General features: G+C 38.0%; 1 protein-coding gene across 2 annotated transcripts in view; it reads left to right on the forward strand.

Moving 5' to 3' along the window:
- The first annotated feature begins 281 nt into the window (after positions 1 to 281).
- Positions 282 to 17739, forward strand: part of lcor (ligand dependent nuclear receptor corepressor) — a 36607-nt gene continuing 19149 nt past the window's right edge. For both annotated transcript variants that reach the window (XM_072671708.1, XM_072671709.1), the window contains exons 1-3: positions 282 to 386; positions 14826 to 14891; positions 17086 to 17159. In XM_072671708.1, the coding sequence (XP_072527809.1) occupies positions 290 to 386; positions 14826 to 14891; positions 17086 to 17159 (237 nt within the window). In that variant the 5' untranslated portion in view covers positions 282 to 289. The remainder of the gene's footprint in view (positions 387 to 14825; positions 14892 to 17085; positions 17160 to 17739) is intronic.

A 17739-nucleotide genomic window follows, 5' to 3' on the forward strand; every position in this document is an offset into this window, starting at 1 on the left:
AGCATTTCACACAAAACCAAGTTTCAATGAAATGTAATACTATCAAATAGCACTAACAAATAAAGGCTACCTATGAATTTGTGATTAAATGGATTATTTTGCTTTCTTTCTGATATCCTAAAGTAGTGCGATGCAGTCATACTCATACTTTCATATGACTGGCACAAATCAGAAGATGCCGTTGCATTCGCCTCCCCCACCACACCATCTCTGCCCACACGATACTGATGACGTAGCTCGGAGAAGTTCCCAGCAGAACACGCGCGCCTGCGGGAGGGGCCGACAGAAAATGGCGAGTCTGTGCAAACGGCAGCAATGTACGATCGAGAGGCGCGGCTTTCGACAGGAACTTGACTCGTGGCGGCATAAACTTATTCACTGTGTAGGTAAGCCCAGTTAACATTTCAAGCGGAACGGTTTGGTGTGGGTGGTATTAGTTTAACAGATGCTGGCATGAGAATGTCTCTTGTCGTTGTCGAAGACCGAAGCAGCTTTTTGTTTGTTTCGCAATGCTGTCTACTAAACCGGTCTCCTCCCTCTGGTGTAGTCTTATAAATTCATGCGATCGGTTTTGCATCTGTCTTTTTGGCTCGGCTTGTAATAAATAGATAGATAAATAGACAATCAATGATACTGACCAAAATAATCGTTATTGCAATCTGTTTATTCCAAGCGGGCGTGTCACAGGGTACGAGGGATTTGTACATGAGCCAATGAAAACGCTTTTCTTTCGCTGTGATGCGCGTCTCCCTTCTTTATTGTGGGCCTATGGTATAGTATTCGTTAGGAAAGGGCTACGGGCGCTCCCTTTATTCTAGTGTGTCTATTTGTCCTCAAATCAGTATAAGGAGGGCGCACAATGCTGTATTGAGGAAATGTCACAGAACGCAATGTCAGCTACCTATTTTAGGGTGAGGGATGAAGAAAAAATGCTCATAATCGCTAAGAAATCCTAAGCTCCGTGGCCCCAGTCTCCCTTAAAAGCAATTTCTGGTCAAATCAAATGATTAATTTCATTATTCTACGTATTATCGTTTTGCCTTTTTAGACTGAGACTGCATCTAGTTTGGAGTATTTTCTGTCGTGCATATATCATCCATACATCTAAGTTACAGCAACAACAACAAAAACTGAATTGAATATATATATATATATATATATATATATATATATATATATATATATATATATATATATATAATCAGATATGTATGTTTATGCTGACCCTGGGATTTTTTTAGAAGTTCAATATGGAAATTCCAGTTTATGTTTGCAGTTCTCAAAAGAGACTAACGTTAGTCCGTTAAATGAACCTTGGGCTACCCATCCCCCATGCTATTCCTTTAGCTTTGGTTAAGCCGTTTACATCGTGATATCCGATGTTTATTGCGAGATTCGTATTAACCTCTCCCTCGCAAACCCGTTTCTGTCTTTTCACCTGAGATGTAAAGTACTTACATCATCCTGTCTTTTATGTGTATTTACTGTTGACTTATGATTATGTAGATGCTTCATCCGCAGCTGCTATCTGGGATTATGCGCTTTTTTTTAAATCCCCCTTTAGTAGACCCATATGTAAAAATAAATGTTTTAGTAGGGTAAACATTAAACAGGTCACACGACTGGGTGAACTCTCCCTGAATGTGCTTCATGTGTTTTACGTGATCTATACAACATTTGCTTTATTCATATTCATATTCTTATTCATATTCATTATTGCTTTTATAGTTTTTACTGTATTGTTAAAGGTGGCATCTCTAGTAATTTATCTTTAAATAGGTCTGCAATAAACTGTTTTTGCACTGTTAAGAAAAGTGAAACAAATATATATTTAGGATTAAACTGTCGAAGAGTGAGCAACAAGCACATTTTGCAGAAATCTAGTATGTTGTGTAATAACCTTAATACCCCATACAGTAATAAAAACACTGTTCTCTGTTGTGCATAGTGTTAGGTGTTCATGATAAAGATTTGACAATTTTTTTTTATATAAATTGACAATAAGAAAATCTGTTGGCATGAGTTTCAGGGATTTAAATCAACTGTTACATACCACATTGTGAAAAGCAGAGTCATGAAATCATATTTGTAAGCATTTAAAAATTAATAAAAAAAAACATATGCATGTGATGCAAGATGTGAATTGAGGTTTATTTGAATCGACATGTGTCAGACTACCCTGCAGAAAAGAGACCAGAGGCGGAGCCATACATACCAATTTATTTGTTTAGACACGCCTCCTACTCTCAGACCAAGCATCTCAAATGGCCATTGAGCTTACAGTGTTGAACAGTAGTTCCAGAAGTCCCAGGCCATGTTAAGAGTGATTCGTAACAATCTCCCTGTTCATACTGCAAGTTGAAAAATGTCATTAGACTGTTTTGGCGGCAAAAACTTTCTTTTTAAAAAAGATTATTAGTATGAGGTAAAGCTCTATGAATCAAAATGATTTACTCTCTGGGCTAGATCTCCTTTAAATAACACATGGAAATATGGAAATGTCATATTTTGGTTTATTGGATGTATTATTTGTTTATATATAAAGAAAATAGAACACATCTGTTTGCAAATAAAACATGAAATTGCAGAAATGCCAGAATGTATATGATTGTACAACAAGATGAACACAACTTTAAACATACAGCTGGGAAAAAAACGCAAATGAACTTTCTTTTGGCAGCAACATAAATCCATGAAAAAAACATGATAATGCATCTCCATTTGTCACAGTTGGCCAGGTTTTTGGTTGGTTGGTTGATTGATTCATTCATCCATTCATTTATTCATTCATTTATTTACCCCATAAAGTTTGGGTTAATCTCTAATGAAAATAATAACAATGCAAAATGCCACATTTAAACATTGATTGTAAATTGTGCTGTTGAATCCCAGCTACATCTGCATTGTTTATTAATTATCTCTGATTACAGACACACACTGACCATATCTTAACCCCATAAAGGAAAACACACTTGAAGGACTGACTGTGTTAAAGATGGGATCTGTGTCACCTACACCTAAATTACCAACTGTTTTGATAGTTAAGCACTTAATTAATGATTAGTTAGATTCAAAATAATTCAAAAGAGCTTCCCCTCAACAAACTACAACAGCAAAATCCTACTTTTACATTAGTGCAATAATAATAAAAAATTTATGATCTCAGGAAAATATAACATTGATTTTGCTTTTCTCTGCCATTTAAAAAAACATTTGTTAGATTTATTTCTAAAAAATTTAGTTTTTTCAAACTTAATCATTACAAAATTCTTTCATATTTGCAATCTAAGCTTCTTTATATAAATTACAGAAATTATGTAACAACAACCACATTGTATGTGATATATGATGATTGAAGGGGTTTCTAGACAGCAAGGGTTTCCTCTTTGCACACCTCCCATTGTCTTCACTGGAACTAAGGGGCTCATAGCATTTATCCCTCTTCCATCAAACTTTACACTTGGCACAGTGTGATAGTGGAGCATGATTTGTCCACCCACAAAACATGTTTTCACTGCTCCAGAGTCCAGTGGTGGTGTGCAGTTAGGCTTGCATATAACTGCTCAGCCATGAAAACTTTGTCCCAGCCAAGGTCGTGTGCTTCTGGCATACCCACTGGTGGTCCTCACCAAGATCTACCTTTGGACTTTAGGTTTTCTAGTGTTGGGCTGACATTATTTTTGCCACTGACAGTGCTTGTGTACTGAGAAAGGGGCATGGAATATTTGGCCAACTATTTTTATAAATATTTGCTGTACTTGGAGACATTATGGAGAGAATGGCAAAAAAGTATTGCCAAATTGAAAATGTGCAGAATGAATTGCTTTTCCATATCACTTTACCTCTTTACCACTTTACTGAAAACAGTACATGGATTTGCATTTAAAAAATACAATTCTGACTGTCAAAATGTAATACACATCAAATGTTATTAATGCTTTACTGTGTTGCTTTCCACTGTGAGGTACTTTTTTTTTTGAGGTACAAATTTAAACATGCTCATTAAACACTAATCTCCAGCACAGATTAGTGTTCAGTTTTCTAACCGTTTTTCTCAACTGTGATCCTGGAGGCACTCTTCCCTGCACATTTTAGTGGACTCCCTGCTTTAGCACACCTCCTGCAACTCTGAAAGGGTTTGTTAAAGATCTGATTAGTTGAATCGGGTGAGTTGGGAGCAGGGAAAGCAGTAAAATGTCCAGGGTTGAGAAACTGTTTGTACTTTAACTCAAGGCTTTGTTGAATATGTTGTGTTTTAATTATTTAAAATGTTGATCTCATGGTGTTTAATTATAAAAAAATTCAGTATTTCAGTATGTTTTTCTGTTAAGAGATTGAGCAACCTCATTTTGGCACATTTTCCACAAATTGGTGTGATACATTTCAATGAAGGGTTTAAAGTACCTCACGGTAGAAAGCAATACAGTTGTGCCTTACATTTTGAGATGTAGTATATTGATTCTCACAAATTCAGCAAATGCAAATTCTTGCGTATTTTCAGTGAAAAACTCTAATTTATGTACTTTCAAAATGTTATTGTTTTCTACAGTACAACAAAACACTATTAGTGCAAGGTCATTAGACAAAACATGAGTACAAAGAATAGTAATAATAATAAATACAATAAATTGTGGTTCTGCTTTTCATTTTTCAAGTTACTATAAAACAGTGCATTTTACACTTCAATCTGGCATTAATTCCTCTTTATACATAAGCATTGTTTGGTTTACTGTAAACATCTGCATGTTTGTAAATTCTGCCAATAAACCTAGTTTGCAATGGAGGTTGAATGAAAAACCTTAAACTGTAAGATGCTCATTTTGCATGGTATTGTGGGAACTGTAGTTGATTTAGGGTGTGTCTATAATTGTTGTTTGGTCCTCTTCGTCCATGGTCTAAGAAAAGGATACGTTGTTACATTTTAGTCCTGGTTTACATTCATGGTGATATATTTGATCCCTATTAAATCGTATTGTCTCTACCTGTATTAAACCACGATTTTGATGATGTACATTTTCATTTGTTTTGAAAATGACATGTTGGCTCTAAAACGTTAATATCACTGTGTCTGCATCCCAACTCGTACAACTGCACTTATGCATCCTATCCTAAAGGTGGCTAGTTTTGATGTGTTGTGTGGTTTAGGAGACAGCCCCGCTAAGAGTCAGACAGAAAAAGGTAAAAGCACAGAAATGGTTCTGCATGGAGACTCACTCGTGATAGTGACAGATGTGGATGGCATGATGTTGGTGGAGCAAGTGGGCAGGGTTGGTACTAGATTTAGTACCCTGTGCCTGTGTACAACAGTGTTTGGATCGTATTGTGTGTGCGCTTGGATCGTATTGTGGCCCATAGTTTGTTTGAAATCTAACCAAAACCCACCTGTTCAGGTGGTCTTGGTCCGTATGGTGCGAAAGTTTGAAAAACAACATTCACGTTTACTCTTGAACCGCACCAACGGAGAAGTCGCACCAGGGTTTGCTGACAAGTCTAAACACACCTTTGGTAATAATGCTATGGTAACTGAGTTCTTGTCTCTCCTCCTCCCCCGTGCACCCACCCCCCTTTCTCGCTGCTGCAAGTAGAGTGAATATATATATATATATATATATATATATATATATATATATATATATATAATATTAGTGTGTGTGTGTGTGTGTGTGTGTGTGTAATTGTTTTGACAATATAACAAAAGGGTTTGCATCACAGTTGATTGCAATAAGTAATTCCTTTTTGGGATGCTATTCATCTTCAGGACATTCAACATCCCCATTGGCCATGGAATAGGCCAGAATGAAGTTCTAAAACTGGGCAGTAGATTGTCAAAGGAAGTGCTTCTGACTGGCTCCAATTCGCCTTATATCTTGAGTTTAGAAAATTAATTAATGGTAAGTAGCTTCTGCTTGATTATGTAATAGCCTAATTCATTTTATAAAGGTGCCTCCAAACCCAAATACCTCCTAATATTTCAATTAAGTAACCCCGTTTTTAATGGTCAAACGCCTTTTTATGATCTAGTGAAATTGTTGCAGCAGGTACAGTGGCAATAAAAAGTATTTAGCCCCCTTGTTTAGGATGTTAAGATATCCCCTTTTATTGCATTTATAAATGGAAAAGAATAAAAAAAAAGCTCTCCACTGAGCATCCCCTGGAGATCAAGTCCTTACAAACTGAGTGACCGTGCAAAAAACAAACTAGTGAGGGAGGCCACCAAGACATCTGTGGTTCCTAGGAGTTAAAGGCTTCAGCAGCTGAGAAGGGAGAGACTTTGTATGCGTCACCGGTTGACTGGGTTCTTCACTAGTTAAAACTTTATGGGCCTGTTTACACCTGGCATTTACACCTATGACCGGATTCTGACATTTGTAAATACAAATATGTTCCCAGTGTCACCACATAAGAAGATTTGACTCTTGCATGTAAAAGGCACACTCTAATACTGCTCTCATCTATGAGAATATATAAGCACAAGTACTAGCGTCCACACTTGTGCACACAAACACGCATAGGAGGGAGGGAGGGAGGGAGGGAGGGAGAGAGAGAGAGAGAGAGAGAAAAGCCAAGATCCACAGTAATAATTACTTGTTGTTTTCAATAGGTGTGTTTTTACTGACTGAATCCAATCACAGAAAACACTCACTTGTATTCAATGTGGATGAGCTCCATCTTGACCACCTCCGCATGTGGTTTGAGTGACTCAATTGCAGTTTGATCACAATGCGTCTTGCGGTGTTTATACCTGGCGCTTCATGCAGACAAGTGACATCTGAACATGATCCGAAAAACGAATGCACTGTTAATGTGTGATGTAAACAGGTCCTATGTGCGAGTTCTAATAAAAAATAAATCTCAACTTCATTTTGAAGGCATGGTCTAATGAAAGAAGGTTCTTTGATGTGATCCAAAATGGAACCGTTTGGCCATTAGACTAAACGCTATGTTTGCAGATAACATACGCTACACATCACCACAAACACACCATCCCTACTGTGAAGCATGCAGCCTGCCGTAGGGATGCTTCTTGGCTACAGAACCTGGAGAGCCTGTTTAGGGTAAAATTAATTCAGCTAAAATATAGGGAAATCTTATCAGTTATACTAGAGAGCTAGCAGACTTGATTTATTTTCCTGCAAGACATTGACCTAAAGGTATACAGATAGGGTGTAAAGACAACAAGGTGAATACTCTAAAGTGGCTGGGTCAAAGCCTAGATCTCAATCCAATAGAGTGTTTGTGGCTGTATTTTAAAAGGGTTGTTCACGCCCAAACCCTGTGCAACCTGACAGACAGCAGTTTTGATAAGAATGTGTCCAGATGTGCAAGCCTCAGTGAGATCTATTCTCACTGACTCAGTGCTGTGATTAAAGAGCAATCTAAAATTCTACAAATATATCCTTATTGTCTTTAGCAGCTGTTAGTAATTTTGCCAGTGTTCATTATGACTGGGTTAACTGAGGACCATTCCCCTTGTTTTATATACAGTTGAAACCAGAAATTTACATACACTATATAAAACGACACATGCATTTTTTTCTCACTGTCTGACATGAATTTAGAATAAACTTTTAAATGTTTGAGGTCAGTTAGGATTACCAAAATTACTTATATTTGCTAAATGCCAGAATAATGGGAGAGGGAATTTAAGGCATTTTTATTACTTTCTTTAAAGTCAAAAGTTTAAATGCGTTTCATTAGTATTTGGTACCATTGCCCTTAAACTGTATGACTTGGGTCAAACGTTTTGGATGTCCTTTCAAGCTTCTCACAATAGTTGGCAGGAATTTTGGCCCATTCCTCCTGACAGAACTGGTGTAACTGAGTCTTGTTTGTAGGCTGCCTTGCTCGCACATGCCTTTTCAGCTTTGCCCATAAATTTTTAATGGGATTGAGATCAGGACTTTGTGATGGCCACTCCAAAACATTGACTGTTATCCTTAAGCTACTTTGTAACTAGTTTGGCAGTATGCTTTGGGTCATTGTCCATTTGGAAGACCCATTTGCGCCCAAGCTTTAACGCCCTGGCTGATATCTTGAGATGTTGCTTCAGTATTTCCACATAATGTTATTTCCTCATTTTGCCATATGTTTTGTGCACCAGTCCCTCCTGCAGCAAAACAACCTCACAACATAATTCTGCCACCCCTATGTTTCACAGTTGGGATGGTGTTCTCAGGTTTGCAAGCTTCCCCCTTTGTTCTCCAAACGTAACTATGGTCATTATGGCCATACAGTTAATTTTTTGTTTTATCAGACCACAGGACATGTTTCTAGAAATTAAGGTATTTGTCCCTGTGTGCATTTGCAAACATTAATATGTTTTTTTATGTTTCTTTTGGAGTAATGGCTTCTTTCTACCAGAGTGGCCTTTCCGACCATGTTAATACAGTACTTGTTTCACTGTGGATAACAACACTCTTACCAGCTTCGGCCAGCATCTTCACAAGGTCTTTTGCTATTGTTCATGGGTTGATATGCACATTTCGAACCAAAGCACCTCTGGGACACAGAACCTGTCTCTTTCCTGAGCAGTATGATTGCTGGACATTCCCATCTTGTTTGTACTTGCGTATAATTGTTTGTACAGATGAATGCGGCACCTTCAGGCATCTGGAAATTGCACCCAAGGATGAGCCAGCCTAATGTTACACAACGAAGCAGTGTATTTCAGGTGTGCCTTAAAATACATCCACATGTGTGTCTCTAATTAACTCAGATGTTACCAATAAGCCTATCAGAAGCTTCCAAAGACATGACATCATATGGGCTGTCCCAAATTGTTTAAAGGAACTTAAAGCTGCTGACCCTCTCCACAGTGGTCCCATTGATAGATATAGGGGTGTGCACTCTTTCCTTCTTCCTAAATTCCACTATCAGCTCCTTGGTTTTGCTGTTGACAGAAAAGTTATTTTCCTGTCACCAGTGTGTCAGGAAGCTTACACCTCTGTACACTGCCTCATCATTGTTGAAGATCAGGCCCACGATTGTATTGTCCTCAGCGAATTTCATGGCTACATTGGAGCTGTGTCTGGCTGTGCAGTTGTAGGTGTACTGGGAGTACAGAAGTGGGCTGTGCACCTAGTCCTGAGGGGCAGCAGTGTTTTAGGGCAGTGAGGAGGACGTGGCGCTGTCCTAACCACCTACCCCTCAAGAAGTTCAGGATTTAGCTGAGCAGAGAGGTTGATATGACGTTCTCACAAACGTGTTGTTCTTGTTCAGGTGGGAGAGGACAGTATCCAGAGTGAGGGCAATAGTATAATCAGTGTATCTGTTCCACCTGTATGCAAATTGAGTCCAGAGTGGCAGGTAGTGGGATAATGGTGGCCAGATACGCTGGCACAACTGAGAGAGTGACAGATGTGTTTAAATATGTCCGCAAAGACTCCAGCTAAGTGTGTGGAAGTGCAGCACTGGTGTTTACCACAGCGAGTGAGCTCCCCTTAATGTCTGTGATTGTGTTTAACCCCTGCTTATAGGAATTCATAATGAACAGCAGATGTCTGCCAGATAATCAGCTTTATTCATGACTTTCTTCAACAACTTTTTACAAGTGTGTAAAAAATATTTTTTCTGCTGGTCGGACTGGTAGGTGGCAGTTGGTCTGACGCAAGTAGAGGGGTCCTCAGCAGGCAGTCTTCCAGCAGGTCGGGCTGGGTGACCATTTAATCTGAGAAGGTAGACAGAGTTAGTTCTGAATGGATTTATAGAGAGCAGAGAATGCTGAGCAGCATCAGTGTGTCCACTTCCTTTATCTGTTGTTTCAAATTAAAAACTCTCTGTGAATTGTAGCGGAAACCCTGTATTGGCATTTCACTTCAAGCTAGTACTTAATATTTGGCCTTTTCATTTTTTTTTTTGTCTTCCATCTCTATTGTTTGTTACACCTTTATGGTAGTGGCACCACACCATCACAAGCATGACCAGACACCAAAATGCCCGTCCAAAAATATGGAGATCAGGTGACTTGATTACTCCAAAAAAAAGAGCACCATTTATGGACTGATGAAAAGAAGGAATAGTCTTGCATAGATGGATCCTAAGAAAAAAATCTCATTTGCAAGAAGTTATTTTCCAGATTTGCAAAAAAGGCTTGACTATCTTTACTAGGAGCATGAGCATAAATATTTGCCAGAATAATATATAGCCTCTGAATGTCTGCCATTAGAATTCTTCCAGCTTCATCTTTAATTTGTTTACAGCACTTGAACTGCAGATGTTTGTTATAACTACCTTGCTACTAACCACTGTTGTAATAAAAGCAATAGAACACTTCATTTGTTATCATTAATGTATCGTGAACATCATGGCTGTGTGACTCCTGCTTATGTTGTGTTTCTCAAATAATAGTGTGTTTGTGTGTGTGTGTATGAAAATATAGAACAAGCCTCATGTTCCTCCTGTTTACCTCTCACACTTAATAAATGGTCCATGCAGATTACATCTTGAAAACTTGAATAGGAGGTGTGACAGAGGTGCAAACGGCAAAAAAGAGGTTTCTTAGAAGAAGTTCTTAGGAGGTGGACGTTCTTGAAGAACAAGCCAAGACCTTCACCATCACCATTTTATGTGAGAATGGCTTCAATAATTAGGGACCCCCTTAAAGAGAGGAGGATACTGATTTGGCTGATGAGCCATGCACACCAGGTAAATGTTTCTATAGCTTTATGTTTTTGAAATAAAGACGCAAGTAAGCAAGACTGTAGTCTAAAATTAAAATGATATTAAAATTGAAAAGCAATAGTATTCCATAAAATATCCCAAGAAATGGTATCCGTGTGCTGGCTCGACCATCCCTGCAATCTTTAATATATTCTTTTTTTTTTTTTTTAAACAGCTTGGTCTGTCAGGTTTTCATAGCATTCCTGGCCTTGTCACATGTACAGCCTTTGAAAGAGGACCTGGCACTGTAGCAATCACAGCAATGGCGCTGAAACAATCAGAATGGCAGACTCATCTGCTCGTTCACCCTCTCTTAAACCAAAGAAATGCAGAATTAACTGAAATGAGCTGGCAGGCCAAATAAGGTCGTGACAGTCCTTGCTAAAATCAGGATAAACACTGGCTAGGCTAGATCCCTGCCCTGAAAGGAGTAAAAGTGATGGTGAGTTGGCTTTGTCTTGCTAAACCGGTAAGATATTGTATTTTTATGACTAGCTACTAAAACTGCAGGACATGTTTTCATTGCTCTGTGATTGTGTGTGCCTGTATTACAGTGAAAGAAATATTGCACATTTTAGAAGTACTCTTCTGCATGCTTTGTGCAAATACACTTGCCAGAGAGGTCTCTAAATCCCGAAACTCCCAGACACTTGCAGACTATTGCTTTAATGATCTGTTTAACTGTGGATATGGGCAGTGGATACAAAACAACTGAAGGCTGTGAACCTGACCCTATTGGTGTGTGCAAAGCCCTCATTGCCTCCAGCAGCGGCTCTGGTGCCCAGTGTGCCTTCAGCAGAAGTTGTATTCTCACAGAATCTGCCTTACAAATGTAAATTAATACAGCTACAGCAATTAAAAGCTGACCAATAAGCTAAAAGAAATATATGGGATTCTGTATGTCTGAAGTAGATAGGTATAGAAATAGATACTTTGATTTGATACGAATGAATCCAAATCGGTCTTTATTTGAATGATCCCATTTCGTTTCATATAAACCAGAGATTGGTCTAAACAAAGTCTGATACAAAACTGTGCACTTGCAAAGGTCCAGCTATCATGACAGACAATGCTGCGAACATGACCAGTGTTGTAAATTGGCTTTTTCGCCCACACTCAGTTTAACTTCACAGGCAGCTCTCACCTGTTGTGAATACACTTGGCCGAATGTGGCGCATTGCATAGTGTTTTTTTTCCAATCACAACACTACGGAAAGCCACAATCTCAAAGAGTGTGTGTGACAGAGACATGAGCAGAATGTGTTTTGGGAGGATGGGGTATCCTTGCATTGTAATGGGAAGGGGAAAAAAACTATGAGCTTTGTGTATAAAATACAAAAGACAATGATATTTACAATCCTAGTTTTCTAGCAAAGGCTATCTTCATGGTAATTTTACATAATAAAATATACATATTCTGTGCATTTTAGGTTCATGGACCTCCAGAGTATACAATATTCAAAATGTTTTACGTGACTGCTTTACAACATGCTTACATGACTGTTTATTTATTTGTATAGTGCTTTTTGCAACTGCCGTTGTCACAAAGCAGCTTTACAGAAATCAAACTGCACAAGAGATGAAACATAAAAAAACTAAACTAAACCCCCAGTGAACAAGCTCGTTGGCGAGCAAGGGCGACAGTTCCTCAGAGCTAGAGGAAGAAACCTTGGTAGGAATCAAGACTTATAAGGGGGACCTATCCTCTTTTGGTCAAAACTATTTATAAATTATTGATAAGTCACCATACCACCAAAACTGATCGTTATATTAGGTGTGCTGATATAATCATAATGTAATATAACTAATATAACCAGTAGTGAAAGTAAAAATAATGAAAGTAATGGTGGTAATACTAATAATAGTGTCCGATACTTTGGAGTCCATGTAAACTTTAAAATTGTTTACATTTGTTCGGCGGATAGTGGTGGCAGGAAAGTGGGCGGCTGGTCTGATGCAGGGGTTTGTGAGCATTAAGTAATCCAACAGGTCTTTACATTTTATGTACACATAGTGTGTTGACTGTTAAATAATAAACATTTTATTGCAGTTGTTTTGGGTTAATTCTTCATGTAAGCACTAATATTTTAATAATGGATTGATTGTTGCTTGTACAATTATTTGTTCCCTAAAAATCTAATTGGGATCTTGTGACTCTTAGAAATTAGTGGCAATACCCAGCCCTAGTGCTTTGCACGTATGGCTCCAATTCTCCAATTCAACTCCGCTCAATTTAAATCACCTCAACTCAGTTTAATGTTTTTTTGTTTTTTTTTGCTGTACACATGGGTTAAAGCTTCTGTAAATATATGCCCGTTTACAACTAAATATTTCTTTATAAATCCCGGTTTTTACATACCCATTTTTGTGCATACCATTTATGAATGAAGCCCCAGGTGAGATCCTCACTGATCCTAACACTCCACCTTTGTCTCACCTTTGTAGAGTGAGCTGAGCAGATCCTGGCATCTGGCCACCAGATCTGCCACCTCCCTCTTGTACGCTGTCTCAGCCTCACCAGTGATCAGCTCTGTAGTATCATCAGTAAACTTGATATGTGAAGAATGTGTACAGCAGGTTGTTCAGCATAAAGCCCTGAGTGGTGTCTGTGCTTACAGTTTCTGTGCTTGATGTTCTATTGCCAATTTTGACTGACTGAGATCTTCCTGTTTGGAAATCCAGCACCCAGTTACAAACAGTGACAAACACAATGTCAGTATGAGTGAGAGTACAATAAACATCATTCTGACATGGGTGGTGGTGGACTTCACGCAGGGAGGTACAGAAGCATGCGTGAAAGACAGATTTAATGTATCTGTAAAATACTTTAGCCAGCTCTGATAGGCAAACACTTGTTCACCTGTGGATGTTGTCTGGGCCTGCTGCTTTCTGTGAACTTATTCTTCTTAAGCCTTAAGCACATCTGCTGATTACTCAGTGAGTGATGTGTTCTGTGTGCACTCTGAGGCCAAAGCACCTCTCTGTTGGTTGGTATTAAGGGGCCTCAAAGTGAGTAACTTCTTCAGCTTGTCAGGCAGTGTGGCATGGCTGGTTGTGACTAAGGCACTCATGCTTCTCTTATCAATGCATCTGGATGATTGTAGCAGTGTCTTAAAAAACGGCAGCAAAAATGCCATGTGATACAATGAGGGTGCATAACACCAACCCTGAAGTTACACTGGCTGCCAAATCTTTAAGATATATTTCAAGATGTTATCATTGACCTTTAAATAGAGTTGTCAGCACCAAATTTCTGAAAATGGGATTCTACTTGTTTTCTGTAATCTTGAAGCTACTGAAGATGATATTCAAGTTTTTCCAGGAAAGACAAGGGTAACGCATGTAGTCGACATCAGACGCAAAGGGAAGACGACAAAAGAACGTGGGGTAGGGTCCTTATAGGGCAAGTAAAGCAACAGGTTCGCTACTGCTCATGGATAAAAAAGTAAAAAAATTGTAATGTTTAAAAAGGTATGTAAATTGCATTTACTCTCCACTGCATCCCTGCTCTTGATATTAGTAGACTATAATGGGTGTACATTAACCTCTGTGAGATTCGAATTAAATTTATTAGTGTAGTTGCCTCAGTAAAGTTAATTGCAACTGTATATTGCATGTCCATACAACGCAAAGAAACCAGGACTAAAATGTAACAGCATAATTTTTTTTTTTTTTTTTTTTGGCTTGGTCTGGACCAAGGGAGCCAAACAAGAAGTATACACCCTAAAACTATACAGTATTCACTTTGCTTTTCATCCTGTAAGCAAACCTTATGTTGTATTTTATCATTTAGGAGAAAAAGAAGTTTCTATAGTTATAAAAGTGCTAGATTGTTTACGGTACTGGGCTACTTATGTGTTAAGCCCAAAAGTTCATGGAATTGTACAATCATATTGACTTTTCATTTATGTATTTATTTAATTTATTCTCCTTTCTCCATGGCAAAATAAACGTAGTACTTGCTGTTGCCTAGCAATAGCTCCATTAAGTATTTACACTTCATAAAAAGTAAAGGACATTAGAAAGAAAAAATAATAAATGAAAGTGAGAGAGTGGGGGAGGGTATTTGTGCATGTGCAGAAAAGGTTAATGTGGGAGTGAGTACACTGTGAATAATGGTCCTCACCTCTCACGATAATATATTGTGCTAAATGTCTGTCTTGCAGGTTTTGAAAGCATTTTGGAAGGGCTGTTTGGGCCAGGACTAGTAAAACGTTTTACAGTTTTTCAAGGTAAGGATGGTTTATTAATAAATGTATTTAATCATATATATAGATATTATCTCCAGTATTTCTATTGTGATCGTGTTAATTTCTTTAAGTAGTGTTCCAAAGTTCTGTTTTGCAGTCCATTACTCCACTAGCTGTTACAGTCCACTCTATGTGCATGGAGGCTCCATTATTGATGTACTGGTCATTGCACACACTGCACTTTTTCTCTACAAGATAATGTCGCTGTCTGCTTAAGACTTGAGCTCACCACTGACAGAGGGGATGATAGAACACTAGCGCAATTAATATAATAAATAACATTTATGTATTGTTTTCCATGGATTGCGCAATAAGTTGATAGCATAATTATTGTGACAGGCCTACATTCATTAATTCATGATGAGCATCATATTACTTAGTAGAGCACCCAATTGCTGTTCTTACCTGCTGCAAATGTAATGCATAACCAGACACCAGCTTCTGGCAGTGTTCCTGAGGAATGTTGGCCCATTTCTGGTGGGATATTCTTGGGTTTGTGTGTCTCAACCACCTTCTTCAAATCTCACCAAATATTTTCAGTGGGGTTCAAGTCAAGTGACTATGACAACCACTCCAGAACCTCACAGGACTACTTCTGAAACCTTGGTGGATTTAGAGGTAAAAGCTGAAAAGCACATCCTATCTACAGTAAAGTATATCTGTGGCTTGGTGTTCTGGGGTTGCTTTGCTACCTCTGGTGCTGGAAACCTGCAGCGTGTGGAGGGCAAGATCCACAAAAACTTGCTTACAGAAGAAGTCCTGGAAGATTTTGTGGCCTCACTTGAATGACAAAATCTTTGGTGGGAATGGAAGAAGGTGGTTGCGTCACACCCAAGAATATTAATGAAATGGAAGGCATTGCCTATGAGGAATGGGACGTGATTCCTCAGGAATGCTGCCAGAGGCTGGTGTCACGTTTTGCAGCAGGTCATAACCGTAAAAAGGTGCTCCATCAAGTACTAAAGAAGTCTTGTCTTGAAGGGGTTAAATAATTCTGAGACTGCAGTAGTCAGTTAAAGTGGCATTTTGTGTTGAATTGGGAGAAACCACTTGTTAAATTAGTTATGTTGAGCTATATAAATTGTTCTTGTTTGATTGGATCATTACAAACCGCCAAAACCTTGTAAAGGGTTCTTTGAGTAATGCCATAAACCTCTTTTGGTTCCATAAAAGACCATTTTTGTAAAGACGCTAAGTTTGAAGAACCTTTAAATTCGAACAGGGCAATATGACGATATTTAATTGTATTGTGATAAATTTTGTTATCGTGATAATATGCTTTTCTAAGCATATCGAGGATACTGTTAGTGCTTAATAAACACTGATCAATGGGCTTCATTACTAACAGTGTATTTAGACTGGTTCAATTAGATGAAGTGCGGCCAATGTTGAATAAAAATCACTATTCAGTACAGGAGAGTATCTGAATAGTGGTTTATAAGAGTCTGCTGCTGATGATGAATTTAGTCTGTGATTACACGTATTGTGATAAATATCATGTATTGTGGAAAAAAAGTCTTTAAATATGGTGATATAGTATTTTTTCCATATCACCCAGCCCTACTTTAAATTGGCAATGATCCTTGACATTGACTTTATAAAAATCTTTTTTTAATTAATTTGTAAGAATTTTTCCTTTTTTCTACCAATGTGGGACTGCAACTTTACCTACCTGTTTGCAACTCCACCTAGCATTAGCAATGCTTCCGACATTAGGAGGGTAAGGACTTAACACATATCTGATCTGATTCATGCGAAACCAGCCGCTGCCATCTACCCACCTGGAGAGAGCATGGCCATTTGTGCTCCGTCGGACTCCAGCCACTGTTGGCAAAGCAGCATGGCTCAGAATTTGAACTCACAAACCCCAGGCCATAAACTTCTTTAAATATTTAAAGGTTCCTCACATTCACACTAAAAATTACAAAACAAAAGAAATGTGATTGCTTCGAGTAGACAGAGGACTTTTTGATGTGACTTCATATGTTAGATTTTTCTTTTGAGCTTTTGACAGATAATCAGTTATCTGTAAAAAGTAAATGCTAATAAATAAATGCTATAATAAATTGTTATAATGACGCCTAAAAGCTTACTGGACAGTTTTTTTTTTTTCTTCAATAGGAGTAACAGATTTAGACAGTTCTCATTCCTCTCTCTTTGTCTCTATCTCTCTTAGATTGTGCCCCAAAGTGTGTTTCAGATTGGTCATTTGATGAAAACTGTCTCTTCTGCTGCTTAAGGAAGGAAAAGGTAACAGATTTTATAGACAATTTTATTTTAATTTTATTGTTTCTGTTTCATAAACTTTGAGTTCGGAATTTGAAATAACAGGAAATTTCTAAGTAGTTAAAATTATTTTTGCTCATTCTACAGCCATGCAGTCAACTTTAAATCAGGAGGCTTTAGCAAAATATTGCATTAAGCGTTTAAAAGTACAACAAATTTACATAGTCCTTCTGTTTTTACAGGATTCAAACAGACCATTTCAAATGTAATTGGACAATGAACTGATGAGCAGTTTAAAGATTTGTTTCTTTTCTGTGATATTTAACAAATAAGAAATGAGAAAAGGTCTGAGGTTGACCTCAAGTGTTTCATATGCATTTTATTTGTTTATGGGAACTTTCCAAATGCCGTCAGAAGTTTAAAATCATCACCAGTTTAAGTTAATGTGGTACATTAGTTACAAGCCATGAGCTTGCTAACACAGCCACTATGTTACGTCTACATTTGTTACACAACTTCTTGTGGCGAGCCAGCCAGGAGGGCTTTTAACGATTTGCAACCAGACTATACTTCATTTTTAATTCTAAGTTATATATATTTTTTT

The sequence above is a fragment of the Salminus brasiliensis genome, chromosome 25, assembly GCF_030463535.1.
Source record: "Salminus brasiliensis chromosome 25, fSalBra1.hap2, whole genome shotgun sequence".
Lineage (NCBI taxonomy): Eukaryota > Metazoa > Chordata > Actinopteri > Characiformes > Bryconidae > Salminus > Salminus brasiliensis.